General features: G+C 40.4%; 1 protein-coding gene across 1 annotated transcript in view; it reads left to right on the top strand.

The window, feature by feature from the left end:
- TMCO1 (transmembrane and coiled-coil domains 1) overlaps positions 1 to 23,464 on the top strand; it is a 42,655-nt gene extending 19,191 nt beyond the window's left edge. Inside the window, exons 6-7 of the mRNA XM_023207060.3 lie at positions 8,706 to 8,850; positions 22,789 to 23,464. Of these exons, the coding sequence (XP_023062828.1) occupies positions 8,706 to 8,850; positions 22,789 to 22,887 (244 nt within the window). The 3' untranslated portion in view covers positions 22,888 to 23,464. The remainder of the gene's footprint in view (positions 1 to 8,705; positions 8,851 to 22,788) is intronic.
- The last annotated feature ends 310 nt before the right edge of the window (positions 23,465 to 23,774 follow it).

The following is a 23,774-nucleotide window of genomic DNA, read 5'->3' as shown; positions in this document are numbered from 1 at the left end:
AGTGTGTACTTTGTGCCAGGCACTGTGCTAGGTATTAGAATATAATGGCTGGTTGCGGTGGCTAACACCTGTAATCCCAGTACTTTGGGAGGCCGAGGCAGGTGGATCACCTGAGGTCAGGAGTTCGAGACCAGCCTGACCAATATCATCAAACCCCATTTCTACTAAAAAAAAAAATACGAAAAATAGCTGGGTGTGTTGGTGTGAACCTGTAGTCTCAGCTACTCGGGAGGCTGAGGCAGGAGAATTGCTTGAACCCGGGGGGGAGGTTGCAATGAGTTGAGATCACACCACTGCACTCCAGTCTGGGTGACAGAATGAGACTCCATCTCCAAAAAAAAAAAAAAACGAATATGTGATCCCCGCCCTTAGTAGAATCAAAAATTTATAGGAAGAAAAGACAGATAAACAAATGAGTACATTGATGAGTATTACAATAGAAATAAGTGTGAGGTACAGTAAGGGAGAAAGAAGGAAATGGTCATTTTTATCTAGATGAGGGATTAGAAAAGTTGTCCAAAGTGTTTTTAATATAAAATTTACACTTAACTAACCATTATTGATATCACAGACCTTCAGAGCTGGAAGGTACCTTTGGAAGAATAAATACCTTGTCTAAGATATCTGGACATCACATGATTTTTATCTTATAATTCTAAACCCAGTACTCTTGCACTCTGTCATACTTTCTCTCATTTCTCAGATACATATCACCATGAATTACCAGGCAAACCAAATGCTGCAATGTTTTATAGTCAACTGTAAGCTTCATTGGTAGAATTCCAAATATTCAAATACTCTTCTTATATTTGTTAGATTCTGGACACTAAAGATCTGGCTCAGTACTCATCTATCCTTCTTCTTTTTTTTTTTTTCGAGATAGAGTTTCGCTCTTGTTGCCCAGGCTGGAGTGCAATGGTGTGATCTCCGCTCACTGCAACCTCTGCCTCCTGGGTTCAAGTGATTCTCCTGCCTCGGCCTCCCAGGTAGCTGGGATTACAGGCTCCCACTACCATGCCTGATTAATATTTGTATTTTTAGTAGAGACAGGTTTTCACCATGTTGGCCAGGTCTCAAACTCCTGCCCTCAGGTGATCCATCTGCCTCAGCCTCCCAAAGTGCTGGGATTATAGGCGTGAGCCACCACACCTGGCCCAGGCTAATTTTTTAATTTTTTTTTTATAGAGACGAGGTCTCACTATGTTGCCCAGGCTGGATATAAACTTTAATGCACAAGAATGGTTTTTGTAACCTGCTATAATTTTTGTCCACACAAAAATCTGTGGGTAATTTTTAAAACATATGTGTATTAATTTCTATAACATATTTTTTGAAATGTCTTTATAATGTTCATTATAAAGGCTTTTTTTTTTTTTTTTTTTTTGAGGCAGAGTTTTGCTGTTTTTGCCCAGCCTGGAGTGCAATGGCCCAGTCTCAGCTCACTGCAACCTCTGCCTCCCGGGTTGAAGCCATTCTCCTACCTTAGCCTCCTGAGTAGCTGGGATTACAGGTGTGCACCACCACACCTGGCTAATTTTTTTTATTTTTAGTAGAGATGGGGTTTCACCATGTTAGCCAGGCTGGTCTTGAACTCACGACCTTAGGTGATCCACCCGCCTTGGCCTCGCAAAGTGCTGGGATTACAATTGTGAGCCACTGCACCTGGCCAGGATGTACTCTGTTTAACTAATTTTTTATTAATCATCATATAGAATTTTTCAGATAATATGTATACCAGTGTATACTTATTATTCCCTTAGGGTATATCCTAGTATTTCTTGAGTTAAACTTTGGTATATATTGTTCCTTAGAAAGATTTTATTAATTTATATCTTTAGATTATTGCCATCAGTACTTGTGAGTGGATCTTTCTCCTTATACTTATCACTGGGAATTATGATATAATTGCTTAATATTTGCCAATTGAATAGTTGAAAAATATTATTTCTTTCAAATTTTTTCATTTTTTGATAACTTATGTGAGATTTAACATCTTTTCATATACTTACTATGTTTTTCCAATTTTAAGTTCCTAGTTCATTCCTTCCACTTGCTCCCTGCCTTCTTCTTTTTTGCCGTTTATTTTTTGTTTTTATTTACAAGAGTTTTTTTACATATAGAGGCTATTAAACTCTTTTTTTGGTAAATATTTTTTGTTGTTGAAGATGTTACTCTTTTCCATTATGTAAGTAATGCATTCCTCATATCAGATTATAGAAAAAATTTTTTTCCTGTTTTATTTATTTATTTATTTAGAGACAGGTTTTCACTCCATTACCCAGGCCGGAGTGCAGTGGTGCAGTCATTGCCCACTGCAGCCTTGAACTCCCGGGCCCCAGTGATCCCCACCTCTGTCCTCCCAGAGTGTTGGGGTTACAGGCATGAGCCACTGCACCTAGCCTACTTGTTATATTTAAATACTTGTTTCATCTATAATTTATTTTGGTATTTGGTTTCCAACTTTACTAAGTTTTTAACCATTGTCAATATCACATAGTTGAATAAATCATCTTTTCCCTGATGATTTGAAATGACTTGTTTATTATGTATCAGTAGTTTCCCAAAACTTAGATAGTGGACCTTAACCAGGAGTGTGCGTCAGAATCATATATGGGGGAAAAATCATATATGGAGTTTTACAAAATGATTTTCTTATATGAGTAATATATAAAAACTTACTTCTAAAAAATTTAAACACTTACTTAGAATAAAAAGTGAAAGTGAACCCAAATAAACTGAAAACTTAGATCCATACAAAAACCTGTACACAGATGTTTATTTATTCATAATTGCCAGAAGTTGGAAGGAATCAAGATGTCTTCCGGCAGGTGAAATGATAAACAAACTGTGGTACAATTAAACAATGAAATATTATTCAGTGCTAAAAAGAAATGAGCTAGTAAGCCATGAAAAGACGTGGAGAAACCTTAAATGTGTATTTTTAAGTGAATAAGCTCTTCTGAAAAGGCTGTACACTGTATGATTCCTGCTGTATGAAAAAGGCAAAACTATGGAGAGAGTAAAAAGATCAGTGGTTGCCAGGAGTTAGGAGGAAGGGAAGGATGACTAGGCAGAGCACAGAGGAATCTTTAGGGCAATGAGATTATTCTTTATGATACTATAATGGTGGATAACATGTTATTATATATTTGTCCAAAACCATAGAATATACAATACCAAGAATGAACTCTAATGTCAACCATGGGCTTTGAAACTTACTTGGAACCAGTCGTGTTCCCTGTGAAAGCAACTCTCTCATCCATATGTCTTAGTGGTACTCAATTCTAATCACCGAGAATTCAAACCTTTTTTGTTTCCCTTCCTCTCCCTCTTATTTTCACTAGACATTACTCCGTATCTGTCCTGTCCCAAACTGAATGATATGTACTGGATTAAATCTGACCCTTTCAACCTTCTCTTCCTCTCAGTTAACAGTCCCTTTTTTCTGTGTAGTCATCCATTCATCCCTCTCTCCTTTCTTCTCATTCATCCTAGCACCAGCTCCCATCCTAGTTTCAATGATCATTTCCTTTTTTTCTCCTCTGCTATTACTTTTTGCTTGGTATCACAATAGCCTGCTTGCACTCCCTCAGGTGTCTCCTCTCTATCCAACATTGTTAAGTTAGCCATCCTCAGAAGCCTGTTACTCATTGCCTAGTAACATTATATGCTACTAATTAAATAGTAACCTATGTTGGGGACTGTACTAAACTCTTTATATGTGTTACCCTTTTATTTTTTTATTTTTATTTTTTTTAAATGGAGTTTCCCTGCATCACCCTGGCTGAAATGCAGTGGTGTGATCTCGGCTCACTGTAACCTCCACCTCCCGGGTTCAAGTGATTCTCCTGCCTCAGCCTCCTGAGTAGCTGAGATTACAGGGACCTGCCCCTACACCCTGCTAATTTTTGTATTTTTAGTAGAGATGGGGTTTCACCATGGTGGCAAGGCTGGTCTTGAATTCCTGACTTCAGGTGATCCGCCTGCCTCAGCCTCCCAAAGTGCTGGGATTACAGGTGTGAGCCACCACACCCTGCCTTCCCTTTTAACAGTTTTCTAAGATAAGAATTCTAATCTTTATTTTACAGATGAGGACATGAGACTCTTAAGTTACTTAACTTGCTCAAGGTCTCCAAGCTAGTAAATGTTGAGCTGGGGTTTAACCCTGTCTCTTAGACTTTAAAGTCCATACTTATCACCATGCAACTCTGATTACTGATTTTAGTGAGACTCCTTACCCTGGCTGTCATGACATTCCATGCTTTGGCCCCAGCCTGTTTTTCAAACTGTTTTCTTATCATTGCCTGCTACCTACTCTCTTTTAACTGTGTTGTTCATTGTTCCTGGGGCACTTATTCTTTCAAATGAATTTTAGAATCAATCAAGTGTCAGCTTCTTCTAAAATAATCCCTTCTGAGTTTTGACTGAAATTTTATTAAATTTGTACATTAATTTTGAGTTATTAAATAACCTTTATAATTTTTAGTATTCCTATCCAGAAAGATGGTATTTTTGCCAAGTCTATTTTATATATTTTCTGTAGTTTCTTTCCAAATAAGTAATATTTTATATTTTCTAGTTTGGTACTACTGTATGTAATTAAGTTATCTTTTTTTTTTTTTTTTGAGACAGAGTCTCACTCTGTTCTCTGTTGACCAGGCTAGAGTGCAGTGGCATGATCTTGGCTCATTGCAGCCTCTACCTCCCGGGTTCAAGTGATTCTCCTGCCTCATCCTCCTGAGTAGTTGGAATTACAGGCATGCGTCACTACGCCTGGCTTATTTTTGTATTTTTAGTAGAGATGGGATTTCACCATGTTGGCCAGGGTGGTCTTGAGCCCTGACCCAAGTGATCCACCTGCCTCAGCCTCCCAAAGTGCTGGGATTACAGGCGTGAGCCACCATGCCCAGCAGGTTATCAATTTTTGTGATTTTATTTTCTAACTGGACATCTTCCTGAACTTTCATAGCTTTTAATTTGATTCTCTAGTTTTCTAGATAGATAATCATATGATCAGACAAATAATATTGTCATCTTTTCCAAATTCTCTTTTCCCTGCCTCCCTTCCTTTCTCTCTATCACTGTTCTCTAGTTCTAATGTGCAATGAATTAGAACAACCAGAAGAGGGTTAAATACTTGAAAGTAAAATACCAAAGATACTGCAGTAAAGATGGGAACAAGATGAAGAGAATGCCCATATCACTGCTATGATATTTGTGAAATTTTTAGAGAATGGAGGTTTTCAAAGCTATATGCAAGCATATGTGATACGTTATCCTTAATAGAGTTAATAATATAATAAGCACTTATCAAATATTTGGTGATTAAGTTATTAGACCTTGGACCAGTATTGAAATGCCAGATTATTTTTGCAGTTCATCAATATAAGATAAAATACTAGATGGGGTGTGTGTGTGTGTGTGTGAGATATAGGTCTTCCAAGCATATAAGTCAAAGAAGTCAAGTAGAGTATCTTCAAGGAGGAAGATTATATGAAAGTTTCATTATAATCAGTTTTCTTATAAAAGGATATGTTGGCAGGAAAGAAGGCTATTTTTTTTTTTTCTGGTTTTTTTTTTTTTGAGACGGAGTCTATCTCTGTCGCCCAGGCTGGAGTGCAGTGGCACAATCTCAGCTCACTACAACCTCTGCCTCCCGCATTCAAGCAATTCTTCTGCCTCAGCCTCCCAAGTAGCTGGGACTACAGGCACGTGCCACCACGCCAGGCTAATTTTTATATTTTTAGTACAGAGGGGGTTCCATCATATTGGCCAGGCTGGTCTCGAATTCCTGGCCTCATGATCCACCCTCCTCAGCCTCCAAAGGTGCTGGGATTACAGGCATGAGCCACCGCTCCCAGCCTTATTTTTTCGTTTTTATGTATATTATTTTCATCAACTTTCTTGTTCAGAACACTGGCAAACAATAGCTTTTTATTTGCTTGTTTTGTTTTCCCAAACTAGTGGAGGTTTGCGTAATATATTTTACCAATACTAGTGCTGTATTCATGTTTTTGTTCTGGTCTTTGTGCCTGTACATTTTTTAAAAATATTGTGTCTTAGACTGTCAGCACCTAGAAGTTAAAGGCTGTATATCTATTTTTATAAACTGGCATATGAAATTAAAAGTCTAATACATGTTTTGATTATATTGAACAAGTTATTCAGTCTTTAACATAATTTCTCCAAGTTTAACTTTGATCATCTCTTTTTGAGACCAGATCTTGCTCTCTCATCCAGGCTGGAGTGCAGTGGTGTGATCACTATTCACTGCAGCCTCAACCAGCTGGGCTCAAGTGATCCTCCCACCTCAGCCTCCTCAGTAGCTGGGACTACAGACATGCACCACGACATCTGGCTAATTTTTTTTTTTGGTAGAGATAGGGTTTCGCCATGTTGCCCAGACTGGTCTCGAACTCATGGCTTTAAGTGATCCTCCCGCCTCGGCCTCTCAAAGTGCTGGGTTTATGAGACATGAGCCACCACGCCTGGCGAAGACTATAAGGGATACTAAAAGATTGTGTAAGCCAGGAGTGGTGGCTCATTCCTCTAATCCCAGCAATTTGGGAGGCTGAGGCAGGAAGATCACTTGAAGCCAGGAGTTTGAGACCAGCCCGGGCAACACAGGAAGACCACGGCTCTACAGGAAAAAAAAAAAGTAGCCGGGCATGGTGATATGCCCCTGTAATCTCACCCTCTTGGGAGGCTGAGGCAGGAGAATTCTTTGAGCCCAGGAGGTCAAGGCTGCAGTAAGCCATGATTGCACCACTGCTTTCCAGCTTCAAACAGAGCGAGACCCTGTTTGAAACAAACAAAAATAACCTTACACTCTTAAAATTTGTTAACAGCTGGCAGATGCTTTAAGGAAAAAAATCTAAGGTTAGATTAAGAAGGGAAGGACTTGAACTTCCAGATTGCCAGAAAAAGGACTAGATGTAGCTACTTATTTCTCATTGTTCTTTCTGGCATCTCTTCCTGAATCATTTACATAAAGTTGAAATAACAGGATTTTAGAATTGAAAGAGTTTTTTTTTCTTTTTTTTTTTTTTTGAGACAGAGTTGGGCTCTTGTTGCCCAGCCTGGAGTGCAATGGTGCTATCTCGACTCACCACAACCTCCGCCTCCTGGGTTCAATCAGCCTCCCAAGTAGCTGGGATTACAGGCATGCACCACCATGCCTGGCTAATTTTGTATTTTTGGTAGAGACAGGGTTTCTCCATGTTGGTCAGCTGGTCTTGAACTTCTGACTTCAGGTGATCTGCCTGCCTCAGCCTCCCAAAGTGCTGGAATTACAGGTGTGAGCCACCGCGCCCGGCCTGAAAGAGATCTTAAAAGTCATTTAACACATAACTTCTCTCCCAATACAGAAAGCTCATCAGTAATGTCTCTAGCAGATAATTTGTCATCCTTTATTTCCAACAATGAGGAGCTTAGTGGTTTCTGAGATAATTAGTACTTTTATTGAGTAGTTTTTAGAGTTTGAAAATAATTCCTTTTACTGGGCCAAAATATGCCTCCCTTATCTGTACTCGTGAGCAGTGGTCCTACCCTCTGGAGTCACAGAGTAAGTGCACTTAAAGAAATAATCCACCTATTGTAAATCATCTCTCTCTTTGCACCTTCCTTTTTCTCTTCCCAATTTTTTTCTTTATTATCCTAGACACCAATTTCTGTTCCTTATAACAAGCTTCTATTCCTGTAGCACTTTGGGAGGCTGAGGCGGGCAGATCACAAGGTCAAGAGATCAAGACCATCAAGGCCAACATCGTGAAACCCCATCTCTACTAAAAATACAAAAATTAGCTGGGTGTGGTGGTGCACGCCTGTAATCCCAGCTACTCGGGAGGTTGAGGCAGGAGAATCGCTTGAACCAGGAGGCGGAGGTTGCAGTGAGCTGAGATGGTACCACTGCACTCTGGCCTGGGTGACAGAGCGAGACTCCATCTCAAAAAAAAAAAAAAGAACTATCAGAAGTTTTCTCAGATTTGCTGTTGGTTTAAGGTCTCATGCATGTTCAACTTCATATAATTAAATGACTTACAAGATATAAAAGATTTTCTGGCCAGAGGCGGTGGCTCACGCCTGTAATCCCAGCACTTTGGGAGATCAAGGCGGGCAGATCGCCTGAGGTCAGGAGTTGGAAACCAGCCTGGCTAAAATGGTGAATCCCCGTCTCGACTAAAATTACAAAAATTAGCCAGGCATGGTGGCACACACCTGTAATCCCAGCTACTTGGGAGGCTGAGGCAGGAGAATCACTTGAACCCGGGAGGCGAAGGTTCCAGTGAGCCGAGATTGTGCCACTGCACTCCAGTCTGGCGATACAGCAAGACTCTGTCTCAAAAAATGTAAATAAATATTAAACAGTTCTCATTTTTAATTTCTAATACAGTAAATATTAATAACTATAAGCTACATAAACGCAAAGTTTTTAGGGTCCTAAATAATTTGTTAGTATATAAAGGGGTCTTGATACCAAAAGAATTGAGAACCACTAATTTAAGAAAAGATTTATGAGAATAATCTAGGCTCTTCTTTACATCTTGGCACATCAGGTTCATGTGTATTTTTATCATGTCACCCTCTCTTTGTTTTTCAGAGATCAGAGACTTAAAGCTCTATTTCTGTCCCAGATACTTCTTTAGAAGTAAGAAACTTGTCAGTCTTCCAAAAATAACAATTCTTTGTTTTTTTTTTTCTTTTAGATTTGATGGTAGAGTGGTGGCAAAGCTTCCTTTTACCCCTCTTTCTTATATCCAAGGACTGTCTCATCGAAATCTGCTGGGAGATGACACCACAGACTGTTCCTTCATTTTCCTGTATATTCTCTGTACTATGTCGATTCGACAGGTGAGTGATCACATCTACCATTTAATATGTATATTTTTCCTTGCTGTCATACCAATTCGCTTTTACTTTTATAATACTAGAAATGTTTACCCATTGTTACTGAGTTCTTTCAGTTGCTCATTTTAGAATTTCAGTGTATCTTCCAAAAGCCATTTTAAATGGCTGTAGGTCTAGATGACTGATCCTTAGGGATGAGAAGCAGTGATAAAACCAAACATGGATTCCACATCCCATTCTTAGAGCTCTCAGGCTCCTTCTTTATTACAACTGCCTAAAGCTACAAAAGTAGAGAGTGAGTTTGGTTTCTCAGTATCATCTCTTCATTATATACCAGCACCGTTTAGCAGCTCAGGAGCACAAGTAAGTTTAACAATGTGGTAATTTTAGGTTATTCGCAGTAGAGATAAAGTTTAGGTTATGGAATTTACATTTGGCCAACTTGGTAATTTGACATTCATAGTGAAAAAGAGTGAGAACTAAGGAAGTAAAAGGGTTATGAAGGCTTGGCCGGGCGCGGTGGCTCAAGCCTGTAATCCCAGCACTTTGGGAGGCCGAGACGGGCGGATCACGAGGTCAGGAGATCGAGACCATCCTGGCTAACACGGTGAAACCCCGTCTCTACTAAAAATACAAAAACTAGCTGGGCGAGGTGGCGGGCGCCTGTAGTCTCAGCTACTCGGGAGGCTGAGGCAGGAGAATGGCGTAAACCCGGGAGGCGGAGCTTGCAGTGAGCTGAGATCCGGCCACTGCACTCCAGTCCCGGCGACAGAGCAAGACTCCGCCTCAAAAAAAAAAAAAAAAAAAAAAAAAACATTCGATTAGTGGGGAAAGGTTCAGGCAGAAAGATTTAGAGAATGAAGTGGCTTTTGAGATGGAACTATGAAAGTGAAAGGGTGGCGGGGTGCTATGGCTCATGCCTGTAATTCCAACACTTTGGTAGGCTGAGGTGTGAGGATCACTTGAGCTCAGGAATTTGAGACCAGCCTAGGCAACATTGTGAGACTCCATCTCTACAAAAAATTTAACAATTAGCTGGGTATGGTGGCATGTGCCTGTAGTCCCAGCTACCCAAAGTGGGAAGGTCACAAAAGCCTGGGAATTTGAGCTTGCAGTGAGACTTGATTACATCACTGGACTTTAGCCTGGGCAGCAGAGTGAGACCCTGTCTCAAAAAAAAAAAAAAATAGATAATTAAGGTCTCTGGCTGAATAATTCTTTTTTTTTTTTTTGAGATGGAGTCTGGCTCTGTAGCCCAGCCTGGAGTGCAGTGGCCAGATCTCAGCTCACTGCAAGCTCCGCCTTCCGGGTTTACGCCATTCTCCTGCCTCAGCCTCCCGAGTAGCTGGGACTACAGGCGCCCACCACCACGCCCGGCTAGTTTTTTGTATTTTTTTAAGTAAAGACAGGGTTTCACTGGGTTAGTCAGGATGGTCTCGATCTCCTGACCTCGTGATCCGCCCGTCTCGGCCTCCCAAAGTGCTGGGATTACAGGCTTGCGCCACCGCGCCCGGCCAATAATTCTTTATTTTAAGGCATTATCCAGTTTCTGAACGTACTGCCATTTGGCAGGCTTTGTAGTGGAAAGGTTTGCACATGCAGTAAATAGGAACATAACATTTTCAGTATTTGTTACACAAGTGATTCTCTTTTTCTCCCCTCCTTCTGAATACTGTCTGTGGCAGAAGAGTTTTTGTTGCCCTGTGTATTAGTTTGTTATTGCATAGCTATAAAGGAATACCTGAGACTGGGTAATTTATAAAGACAAGAGGTTTAATTGGCTTATGGCTCTGCAGGCTGGTACAGGAAGCATGATGCTAGCATCTGCTCAACTTCTGGGGAGGTCTCAGGAAACTTAGAATCATGGCGGAATGCAGAAGGGGAGCAGGCATGTCACATGGCCAGAGTAGGAACAAGAGAGAGAGGAGGGAGATACTACACACTTTTAAACAATCAGATCTCATGAGAACTCACTCACTATCACAAGAACAGTACCAAGGGGGATGGTGCTAAACCACACAGTTTGACATGAGATTTGGGTGGGGACACAGATTCAAACCATTATCACCCTGGCATGTGAGAATCAATGGGAAATTGAATTATAGTTCATGGCTCACCAAGATCTTTGTCATTGTGTTGCTTAATATTTTTTCCCAATTCATATCCCATCATATCCCCAATAGTTTTCATGTTACACTCACTCAGATGTACTTTTTGCTTCTGTTTTTCCTTATTTCTGAATGCCTCCCTCTTCTTCCTTTTAAACGCAATCAAGTTTCAAGGCTTCCTTTTCTGGCACATATTTTCTGGCACTTACTGCATTGTGAAGGTTAGCTATAAGAGGAGCATGACTAAAATATAGAAATACCAAAGACTATTATAATAGTCTAGCAAAAAATCATTATGTTATAAACTATAACAGTGAAGAGAGGGATGAAAAGGATGGGACAAGATTGAGAAATAAATAGAAGGGGAAACCAGCTGAACTTACTGATTTAATGTGAAGGAGAAAGGAAGAACTAAGATGACTTTCAGGTTTCTGATTTGGTGACCAAATGGGGACTAGTTGCACTAAGAGGTTGGGAATAGAAGAAAGAAGAGTATGTTGGTTAGAAGACATGCTGAGTTTGAAGTGTTTGTTGAATAGCTAAATGATTATGTTCACCAATAAGTTGTACTCTTGCTTAGCTGAGGTATATACTTAAATTTTTGAAATGGTCTCTGTAATAGAGCTGCCTTAGCTCATTTTCTATTGCTGTAACAGTATACCACAGCCTGGCTAATTTATAAAGACAATTTAGCTCACAGTTCTGCAGGAAGTCCAAGAGCATGGTGCTGGCATCTGCTGAGGGCCTTCCTGCTGCATCATAACGTGGTGGAGGACATCACATGGTGAGAGGGCAAGAGCGAGAACCAGAGAGAGCTCACTTTTATAGCAAAGCCACTCGTGATAAGGAGCCCACTCCTGTGATAATGACATTAATCTATTCATGAGGGCAGAGGGATTAAACTTCCACCACATGAACTTTTCGGGGACACGTTCAAACCATAGCAGGAGTTTATTCTAGTGAAAGCTAAGGTAATGACAATACAGATCTCTCTTGGTTTAGCACAGATCCTTTGATCTCTGTGGAATATTGCTCTTTAATTTGTTAAGTCTCAAATTTTAAAATTGTGGCTTGGGTTGATATCTTAATAAAACACGATGTAACGCGCCAGGCGCGGTGGCTCACACCTGTAATCCCAGCACTTTGGGAGGCCGAGGTGGGTGGATCATGAGGTCAGAAGATCGAGACCATCCTGGCTAACACTGTGAAACCCTGTCTCTACTAAAAAAATACAAAAAAAAAAAAAATTAGCCAGGCATAGTGGCGGGCGCCTGTAGTCCCAGGTACTTGGGAGACTGAGGCAGGAGAATGGTGTGAACCTGGAGGCAGAGCTTGCAGGGAGCCGAGATCGTGCCACTGCACTCCAGCCTGGGCGACAGAGCAAGACTCTGTCTCAAAATAAATAAATAAATAAATAAAATCAAATAAACCACATGTATATATTTCACTTTAAGCAACAAAGAGCAATTCTGAGTTTATTTTTGTTGTTGTTGTGAGACAGAATGTCACTCTGTCACCCAGGCTGGAGTGCAATGGCTCGATCTCGGCTCACTGAAACCTCTGCCTCCCGGGTTCAAGTGATTCTCCTGCTTCAGCCTCCTGAGTAGCTGGGATTACAGGCTCCGATCATCACACCTGGCTAATTTTTGCATTTTTAATAGAGACAGGGTTTCGCCATGTTGGCCAGGCTGGTCTGAACTCCTGACCTCAGGTGATCCACCCACCTGGGCCTCCCAAAGTGCTAAGCGCCTGGCAGCTTTCCATTCTTAAGTGTTCTTGGCATAGGAAACATGGAGGCATGACATTTGTAATGGATCTAGGGACTACTGAATCTAGAGCTGTTGGTGAGATGTAACAGGAAGTGAAGCTTGTCACTGAGAAGGATTGCCCGAATCTTTACCTCACGGTATAGCATGAAGCAATTTCATTTTTCTTTCTTGTGCTTCTAATAGTACAAGTCTGCTGATGACAAATTCTCTTACTCTTCATTTATCTGAAAATATCTTTATTTTATCTTCATTCTTGAAGGATATTTTCACTGGACATAGAATTCTGGGTTGGCTTTTTGGTTTGTTTTAACCTTTAAGCATTTTAAATGCCTTTCTTCTATTTTCTGGCCTCCACTGTTTCTGAAAAGTTCTTCATATCTTTGTGTCCTCGTAAGTAATGTCACTTTTCTCTAGCTACTTTCAGATTTTCTCTTTGAGATTGGTTCTCAGCAATTTGACTATGATGTGCCTAGGGTATTTTTTAAAAGTTTTTCGTGCTAGGACTTACAGTTTTCATTAAATGTAGGGAAATTTCAATCATTATTTCTTTAACTATTTTCTGCCTCATTCTCTCTCTCTCCTTCTGGAACACCAGTTGCTTATGTATTAGTCTTTTTTGGTATTGTCCAACAGAACACTGAAGCTACATTGAATTTTTTTTACTCTTGTTTTTTTCTATTCTTCAGATGGGATAATTTCTGTTGATCTATCTTCAAGTTCACAGACTCCTCTAATCTGTGTTAACCCTAAGCCCACCCAATGATTTTTGAATTTTAGGTATTGTATTTTTCAGTTTCAGAATTTTTGCTTTATTTGGCATTCTTCCTGAGATTTCTTGTTTGTTAATATATTATGAGCCATATTTTATGTCCATAATTATTTAGCTGCTTTAAAAACCTTGTCTGCTACGCTGGGTGTGGTAGCTCATGCCTGTTCAGCATTTAGGAAGCTGAGGCAGGAGGCTCACTTGAGCCCAAGTGATAACAGGGCAAAATCTTGTCTCTACAAAAAATACAAAAATTAGCCAGGCACAGTGGCATGTACCTGTAGTCCTAGCTGCTGGTCTGTAGATGCTTAAGTGGGAGGATTGCTTGAGCCCTGGAGGTCAGGTTTGAGGTTAGCTATGATCATGCCTTTGCATTCATGCCTGGGCGGCAGAACAAGACCCTGTCTGAAAAACAAAATAAAAAAACCTTCTGTGCTAATTCCAGCATTTGGAATTTGGACTCCATTGCCTGTTCTCTTTTCTTTTTTTTTTGAGATGGAGTCTTGCTCTTGTCGCCCAGGCTGGAGTGCAGTGGCACGATCTCAGCTCACTGCAACCTCGACCTCCCAGTTCAAGTCATTCTCCTGTCTCAGCCTCCTGAGTAGCTGAGATTGCAGGTGCCCGCCACCATGCCAGGCTAATTTTGTATTTTTAATGGAGACTGGGTTTTACCATGTTGGTCAGGCTGGCTGATCTCAAATACCTGACCTCAGGTGATTCACCTGCCTCGGCCTCCCAAAGTGTTGGGATTACAGGTATGAGCCCCCGCGCCTGACCTGTTCTCTTAAGTAACAGTATATTTTCCAGTTTATTGATATATCTGGTAATTTTGGATCATATCCTGGATAATGTAAATGATGGGTTGAAGAGATTCTGGATTCTTTTATTCTTTGGAAGAAGTGTTGATATTTTTGTTTAGGCAGGCAGTTAACCTGGCATTGTCTTAGTCCATTAGGGCTACTGTAACAAAATACCACAAACAATAGAAATTTATTTCGTACTCTTCTAGAGGCTGGGAAGTCCAAAATCAAGGCAAATTCAGTGTCTGGTGAGGGCCTGTTTCCTGCCTGCTTCATAGAGAGTGCCTTCTGTCTGCATCCTCACATGGTGGAAGGCACAGGGCAGCTCTCTGGTACCTTTTTTTAAAGAGGACACTAATCCCATTGAAGAGGGCAGAACCCTCATGACCTAATCACCTCCCAAAGGCTCCACCTTCTAACACCTTGGTAGTTTGGATTCAACATATGAATTTGTAAGGGACACGAACATTCAAACCATAGCAGCACTCAAACTCCAAACTCTCCTTTGTGGTAGATGGCAGCTGAAGTCCCAGGTCAGTTATTTTAGTCTTAACTGGGCTCTTATAGGCTGCCTTGCACGTAGTTTAAAAATTAAGCAGGCCGGGCGCGGTGGCTCAAGCCTGTAATCCCAGCACTTTGGGAGGCCGAGACGGGCGGATCACGAGGTCAGGAGATCGAGACCATCCTGGTGAACACGGTGAAACCCTGTCTCCACTAAAAAATACAAAAAAAACTAGCCGGGTGAGGTGGCTGGCGCCTGTAGTCCCAGCTACTCGGGAGGCTGAGGCAGGAGAATGGCGTAAACCCGGGAGGCGGAGCTTGCAGTGAGCTGAGATCCGGCCACTGCACTCCAGCCTGGGCGACAGAGCGAGACTCCGTCTCAAAAAAAAAATAAATAAATAAAAATAAAAATACAAATTAAGCAGAGCCAGGTGCGGTGGCTCATGCCTGTAATCCCAGCATTTTGGGAGGCCGAGGTGGGTAGATCACTTGAGGTCAGGAGTTCGAGATCAACATTGCCAACATGGTGAAATCCCGTCTCTACCAAAAATACAAAAATTAGCCGGGCTTGGTGGTGCACGTCTGTAATCCCAGCTACTCAGGAGGCTGAGGCGTGAGAATTGCTTGAAACTGGGAGGCGGAGGTTGCAGTGAGCTGAGTCTGCGCCACTGCACTCCAGCCTGGGTGACAGCAAGATTCTATCTCAAAAAAAAAAAACAAAACAAAACAAAAAATTAAGCAGAGATTTGGGGGCAGAGTTTATACGCAAAATTTGAGGCTCCTGTTTCGTTGTCTCTGTTTTCCAGGATTCTTTCTCTATTTTCAGTAGCTGTGGTTTTCCTGAACCTTGCTTTTTGGTTCTTCGAACCAGTAAGACTGTAGTTTATTCTGAGTTTTAGACACTCTTCACAGTGCCAACTGGGGTTATTCCCTCCATTACGAGATTTTCAAAAAATAAAACATTTTGTCTCTGCACTAAACTAAAATTCAGAATATTCTCCTTGATTGATCCTCAAAGAAGGAGCTAAAAGAGATCTAGGGACATTTTCATTGGAAAAACAGGGGAGAAAGAGAAAGAAGAAAGGAAGGAGGAAGTGAGAGGGAGAGAAAGAGATTGTCATTTAATCCCCTGACCCCAGCAGAAAAGACCTTTATTACAGAGGGCCTTTGGTCAACCTAAGACAGAAAATATTCATTCATCATTACAAAGGAAGTGACATTACTCTAGTGCAGAGTTGATGTGCTTACCTTTCAGAATGTTTATTTCTACTTTGTAATATATGTGTTAAGAAGGACCCAGAAGGGAGCTTCAGTTTTCTACCTTATTTTATTTGTTTTCTGTATTGGGCTTTTTTACGTCACATTTTATTTTTCAAAAAGCTTCTTTTAATCTCTGTGAATTGTGTGAAAAAAAAAAAAAAAAAAAAAACATGGGCCGAGTGCAGTGGCTCACACCTGTAATCCCAGCACTTTGGGAGGCCGAGGCAGGTGGATCACAAGGTCAGAAGTTCAAGACCAGTCTGGCCAAGATGGTGAAACCCTGTCTCTACTAAAAATACAAAATTAGCCGGGCGTGGTGGCAGGCGCCTGTAATCCCAGCTACTCGGAAGGCTGAGGAAGAGAATTGCTTGAACTCGGGAGGCAGAGGTTGCGGTGAGCCAAGATCATTCCACTGCACTCCAGCCTGGACGACAGAGTGAGACTTCGTCTCAAAAAACAAAAAAGAATAGAAATTTATTTTAAAAGTTAAAAAATAGCCGGGCGTGGTGGCTCAAGCCTGGAATCCCAGCACTTTGGGAGGCCGAGACGGGCGGATCATGAGGTCAGGAGATCGAGACCATCCTGGCTAACATGGTGAAACCCCGTCTCTACTAAAAAATACAAAAAACTAGCCGGGCGACGTGGCGGGCGCCTGTAGTCCCAGCTACTTGGGAGGCTGAGGCAGGAGAATGGCATAATCCCAGGAGGCGGAGCTTGCAGTGAGCTGAGATCCGGCCACTGCACTCCAGCCTGGGCGACAGAGCAAGACTCCGTCTCAAAAAAAAAAAAAAAAAAAAAAGTTAAAAAATAAAAGAATTGTTAAAGGCTTTAAGGGTCTGAAAATGATTGATCTAATCAACCCTCTTTTTTTAACAGTAAGGAAATTGAGACTTGGTAAAATGACAAGATCATTCCTGTTGTTTTATTGTCTAGTTTGTCAGCACTATAACCCAAGTTTTCTGATTGCTAAACCAATAATATTTCAGCGATATCAAGCTTGTACTGTCAGGGTTTTTTTTAGTAAATATTTAATCTCTACATTATTTTTCCGAAGTAGTCTAGTTAGATATAATGTGAGTGCCCTGGTAATATTAAAAAGGGTCGTTTTGAGGTGATTAGATTTTATACACAGCTTTGTTGATACAGTAAAGATTATATTATGGGAATTAATGAGATATTGTGATTAATTGGAAGTGAAGACTGGTTGCCAGATGTCAGAGAAACTAACAGAGTAAACTGAAGATTGCCATAGGTGTGTTATTTTAGCTAAATGACTAAGGAATAACATTTCACAGAATGTGTTTATCGCCATTGACCTGAGTCGTCCCAAAATATCCAGTTAACAACCAACAGCTTCCTTTTCTTGATCACTGGTTCTTAATCTTTGTAAAGAGGAAAGAACACAAATCCTGTGGTGGTATTTTTCTGGTTTTCCTGCCAGTAGAAGACACAATTACAGGAAGATGTTTTTCCTTTGTTTTTCTCTTCTAGGTATACACTCTTCATTTGTTACCCTGTTACACAGGACTGGACAGGAATTCAAAATAATTGTTTTACATTTTTCTAAAACTTGATTGCATCTTACTATATTTTGCATTTGTATTTTCTTTCATAGCATCTTTATTATATATTAAAACTCCTAACTTTTAGCTAAATGCATATTTCTTTTGTTTGTTTGTTTTGAGATGGAGTCTTGCTCTGTCACCCAGGTTGGAGTGCAGCGGCACGATCTCCTACAACCTCTGCCTCCTAGGTTTCAAATGAGTCTCCTGCCTCAGCCTCCCAAGCAGCTAGGATTACAGGCGCATGTAGAGATAGGTTTCACCATGTTGGCCAGGCTGGTCTCGAACTCCTGACCTCAGATGATCCACCCGCCTCGGCCTCCCAAAGTGCTGGGATTACAGGCGTGAGCCACCAGTCCTGGCCTAAATGCATATTTCTAAACTAAATCTTGCTAATTAACAAGGCCTGAAAACTTGACCTCAAGGAAGAAAGAAAAATTGAGAGATTATAGGAAAGCAGTCAGGTTAAGTTTAATGGATGAGATTGTTGAAAGATGTAATGAGATAATATTTACAAAAGTGCCTGTTGTACAGTGTGATATTCAGTGAGTATTTATTGAATTACAGCCTGACAGTTGGTATCTTATTTTTCTTATCTGCATGCAAGGATAATAATGTCCACTTCATTAAGCTGTGAGGATTTAAATGAGAACATACATATAAAGTGCTTAGAACAATGCCTTGCAGAGTATAAGTACTCAGTAACTGTTAACCATTATTATTGTTGTTATTCTTTTTTTTCGCTTCATACCATGACCTTCACTTTAAAATAGCACCCACAAGAATATTTTTCTTTATTTTAAAAGTATTCCACTTAGCAGTATTTCAAAAAGTTGGGGAAGGCAAGGTATGAAAAAAAGTATACAACTATTATTAATACAACTACTAGCTTACTATATATTCTTAAATACTTTATATTCCTTTTTATAGACCTTATTTTTTAGAACAGTTTTAGGTTCACAGCAAAATTGAGTGGAAGGTACAGAGATTTCATATATATGCCTTGCCCCCACATATGCATAGCACACCCCTCTATCAACGTTCTCCACCAGAGTGGTATGTTTGTTATAATTGATTAATCTACACTGACATATCATTATTACCCTCAAATCCATAGTTTATATTAGGGTCCATTCTTTGCATTGTATGTTCTATGGGTTTTTTGCATAGCAACTATATTTTATATGTGCATGGGTATATATGTGTGTGTGTGTGTGTATATATAGAGAGAGAAAGCATTTGCTCATTTAACAACATAATTGTGATTTTTAAAAAATGACCTGTTACACAATTTTTTATTCCTTTTTTTTTTTTTTAACTTCTTTATGTGACTTTCTTATTCCTAAGGTAACAGTCTGTTACAGAGAGGTGGCTTAATAAAGGAAAACTGCACTTTGAGTTGTATCAGTTCACTTTCTGACTTATAACCTCTCCCTGCATCAACTTTCTCATCTCAACAGCAGGGATAACTAAGGACTACTATCTAGTCCTTAAAACTGTTTGCAAACTTTAAAGTGTGTAGAAATGTAGGATGTTACTACTATAGAGATGTTAGTGACCTCTGGTCCTTTTACCTGTGGCTCTTGCATCTTGAGACCATCACTTAGTTCCTACAAAGATTTTACTGATGGGAAAGCAGGGGAAATCTGAGAAAAATAGAAGACCTAGGTTTCACCTGTGAGACTATAGGAATTTAAACAGATTAGTTTAGAATTTCACTAAAGGATAAAATTGCATGCAGTAAATGCAGAGCGTTTGTGTTAAAATACAAATACTTGCGTAATGTAACACCGATACATTTAATTTAGTGTTCCCAAAATGGGTCTGTGGCAAGAGCCACAAGGAAAGGGAAGTATAGAGTTGCCTGAATTTCCATGTACTTTGTGGCTGCTGAAGTGTCTCATTTTTAACACTTTTTTGTTGCTGCTATTGCTATTTGAGATATTCCCGTCTAGAGCAGTGGCTTACCCTCAGTAGTCATTTAAATATTTTGAGTTAGTAAATGCAATTCAACAGACTACCAATTCAGTTTCTCATGTCTTCAAAATATTATTTATTTTTTATTTTTTCAATCATCTTCTTTAAATCACAGTAAACCTATAAAGGGCATCCAACATTTTTGCATTGGTTTTTAATTTCTAAAGTTATAAAGACTCATCTATTTGACCCTTCAGAATAACTGAGCAAGAATCCCTTGTGTATTTTTTCTAGGCTATATTACTGTATTTGTTAACTAGACAAGTATGTTTATCAGCAGCTAATTCTGTATGTCTTATTATTTCAAATTTTATCTTTAAAGCAATTTCCCTTAATGCCTAGTTTAGTGCTAAATACATTGTAGGTGCTCAGGAAATACTAATTAACTAAAGAAATTGCAAATTAGTGACATCATTTGGTCTTTTTACTGCTTTGCGTAATGGTATTTTTGAAGGTGAGCTTCAAGGAGCTATTTTTATTATGAAAGTAATGCAGGCCGGCTATGGTGGCTCACACCTGTAATCCCAGCACTTTGGGAGGCCGAGACGGGTGGATCACAAAGTCAGGAGATCGAGGCTATCCTGGCCAACATGGTGAAACCGCATCTCTACTAAAAACACAAAAAATTAGCTGGGCATGGTGGTGCGTACCTATAGTCCCTGCTACTTGGGAGGCTGAGGCAGGAGGATCGCTTGAACCTGGGAGGCAGAGGTTGCAATGAGCCAAGATCGCACCACTGCACTCCAGCCTGGTGACAGAGTAAGACTCTGCCTCAAAAAAAAAAAAAAAAAAAAAGATAATGCAAAGTAGGCCGGGCATGGTGGCCCACCCCGATAATCCCAGCACTTTGGGAGGCTGAGGTGAGCGGATCACTGGAGCCCAAGAGTTTGAGACCAGCGTGGCCAACATGGCAAAACCCCGACTCTACTAAAAATACAAAAATTAGCTGGGCATGGTGGCATGTCTGTAGTCCCAGCTCCTCGGAAGGCTGAGGTGGGAAGAATGCTTGAGCCCGGGAAGTGGAGGTTGCAATGAGCTGTGACCACACCACTGCACTGCAGCCTGGGTGACAGAGCAAGATCACATCTCAGAAAAAGAAATACAAAGTCACATCATTTTCCATCTTTACTAAGGAGAAGTATCCTAATGTACTAACGATTGATTTTTTCTTCACCTGTTTCAGATGTCTTCTTAAAGCATGAGCTATAGTATTGTGGAATGCATGTATTGAAATATTTTATGATAAATATAATTTAGATGAGTCCTTAAAGTTATGTCCTCCATATTTAAACATTCTGTTGTATTCTAACAGTGTTACCTCAATACACACTCTTACCCATAATAGTCATCATTCTTCATGATGAAGGATTGAGGGTGTGTATGCTTGCAGAGAAGCCTGGGCATGGATATTCTCATAGTATCTTACATCTAGTAGGTACTCAGTAACTACTGGATGAATAGTTTAGTGCATGTAAACCTGCCTACCACAGAATGGAGTTTGTTCTGAAGAGCAAAACTTTAACATAGAAACTACTGTGTAAGAGAATCCATTAGATTAAGGGTCAAAACACAATAGGTTTAAATTCTAACTGTGCTCTTAATTTAGCTTTGTAATTCTGGATAAGCCATCCATCATACCTTTCTGAGTTTTAGTTTCTTCAGATACAAAATGAAGGAATTGGGCGAGAACAATCAGGATCTCTAAGGTTTTTTTCCTCTTATAAAATGCTACATTGGCTGGACGCAGTGGCTCATGCCCATAATCCCAGCACTTTGGGAGGCTGAGGCAGGCGGATACTTGAAGTCAGGAGTTTGAGACCAGCCTGGCCGATATGGTGAAACCCCGTCTTTACTAAAAATACAAAAATCAGCTGGACGTGGTGGTGCATGCCTGTAATCCCAGCTACTTGGGAGGCTGGGGCAGGAGAATTGCTTGAACCCAGGAGGCGGAGGTTGCAGTGAGCTGAGATCATGCCATTGCACCCCAGCCTGGGCGACAAGAGCCAGACTCCATCTTAAAAAAAAAAAGCAGCAGGGGCAGGGAGGGGTTTTGGCCAGGCATGGTGGCTCACGCCTGTAATCCCAGCACTTTAGGAGGCTGAGGCAGGCAGATCACCTGAGGTCAAGAGTTCAAGACCAGCCTGGCCAATGTGGTGAAACCCCATCTCTACTAAAAAAAAAAAACAAAACAAAAATTAGCTGGCCATGGTGGCAGGTGCCTATAATCCCAGCTACTCAGGAGGCTGAGGCAGGGAGAACCACTTGACCCAGGAGGCAGAGGTTACTGTGAGCCAAGATCATGCCACTGCACTCTAGCCTGGATGACAGAGTGAGACTCCGCCTCAAAAAAAAACATTATTATGAGAATGAAATACATTTTTAAAAACTGAATAAAAGTGAGTTTCTTAAAAAATTGCATTAGATGTAGATGAAACAATGGAAAAAGATGGGGGCTGCTGAAAATTTAAGAGAATTCTGAACTCAGAGTGTTTTGCAGGTTTCTAAGTACTTTCAACACTGTAAAGAAACTGAAACTGATTTTTTAGAAAGAATCTCACTCTGTTGCCCAGGCTGGAGTATAGTGGTGCAATCTTGGCTCATGCAGCCTCTGCCTCCTGGGTTCAAGGGACTCTCATGCCTCACCCTCCTGAGTAGCTGGGACTACAGGCGTACGCCACAACGCCCAGCTAATTTTTTTGTATTTTTAGCAGAGATGGGGTTTTACCATCCTGTCCAAGCTGGTCTTGAACTCCTGGCCTCAAGTGATCTACCCACCTTGGCCTCCCAAAGTGCTGGTATTACAGGCGTGAGCCACCACACCTGGCCAAAACTGAAAATTATAGACAGTGCAGTAATGACAAATCCAGCCAGCAGACCCATACTCAAAGAAAATGCCCATAAGAAATAGCTAATGAATATTCTTCATATGCTTCTTGTTAAAAATATCATTGTCTGCTTGAAAAAAATCAACCACTTTTATTAGTAGACCAAGGTCTCATCAGGTAAGGAAGGCTTTTTACTGTTCCATGATTTTCATTACATTGTAGGCCTTTTTTAAAATAACAGTGATAATCATCCTATTGCAGGTCATAATGATACCTTTAATCTATATGAGTTTCCTTTGCCTGAGAGCTACATAAAATACATCTTCTGTATATTTGATATTAAAACCCTATGCTTACTCTGTTTTCTTCACAGAACATTCAGAAGATTCTCGGCCTTGCCCCTTCACGAGCCGCCACCAAGCAGGCAGGTGGATTTCTTGGCCCACCACCTCCTTCTGGGAAGTTCTCCTGAACTCAAGCAGAACTCTTTATTTTCTATCATTCTTTCTAGACACACGCACATCAGACTGGCAAATGTTTTTTAGTAGGAGCCATAGTTAGCCTTACTACTTGGGCCTCTTTCTAGTTTTAAATTATTTCTAGGCCTTTTGGGTATGATTAGAATGAAAATGGCACCCAGCAAACTTGATAGTGCTTTTGGTCCTAGATGATTTTTATCAAATAAGTTGATAGTTATGTTCAGGTGATGTTTACGTAATGAAAAGCAAATAGCATCCTTCTTGTTTCATTTATATAAGTATTTTCTGTGGGACTGACTCTCAAGGCCCTGTGTATGCCCTGCAAGTTGCTCTCTAAGAGCATTTAGAGATTTAGAAGAAAAATTTAGTTTGTATAACCCTTAATTGTAACTGGTTGTTTTGTTGTTTTATTTCAAGCCAAATATATGACATAAGATCAATAAAGAGGCCAAATTTTTAGCTATTTTATGTACAAGGAGAGATCTGTTTCATTTTGTTTTGCCATATTTCTAGATGTAAGTTTTAGCATGGGCCAGGAAGGACGAAAATTAAAGTTTTTAAGGTACTGTAGTTTTTGCCATACTTGACTCATATACTCAAAATACAGACTTGTCCTGGTGTAGGAATTGGAAAGCAAGAGTGGAAAGGAGCGTAATAACTCGTGGGAGTTTAAAAATGAGGGTCTTGGCAAGTAACACTGATGTCTGAAAAAAAAAATTAAATATAAATAAATAAATAAATATATAAAAATAAGGGTCCTCAGCTGTTCTCTTCATATCCTCTTACAGTCTCTCAGATTCTTGTGGGGGCACTCTTAGATCCCCCTTGGAGGCAAGGTTATAGTTATATGTTATTAATCTTGCAGAGCTTCCTTTTAGTC

This window comes from Piliocolobus tephrosceles, chromosome 1 (genome assembly GCF_002776525.5).
Source record: "Piliocolobus tephrosceles isolate RC106 chromosome 1, ASM277652v3, whole genome shotgun sequence".
NCBI lineage: Eukaryota > Metazoa > Chordata > Mammalia > Primates > Cercopithecidae > Piliocolobus > Piliocolobus tephrosceles.
The sequence above is the reverse complement of the archived record's forward strand: the minus strand, read 5'-3'. Positions and strand labels throughout refer to the sequence as shown.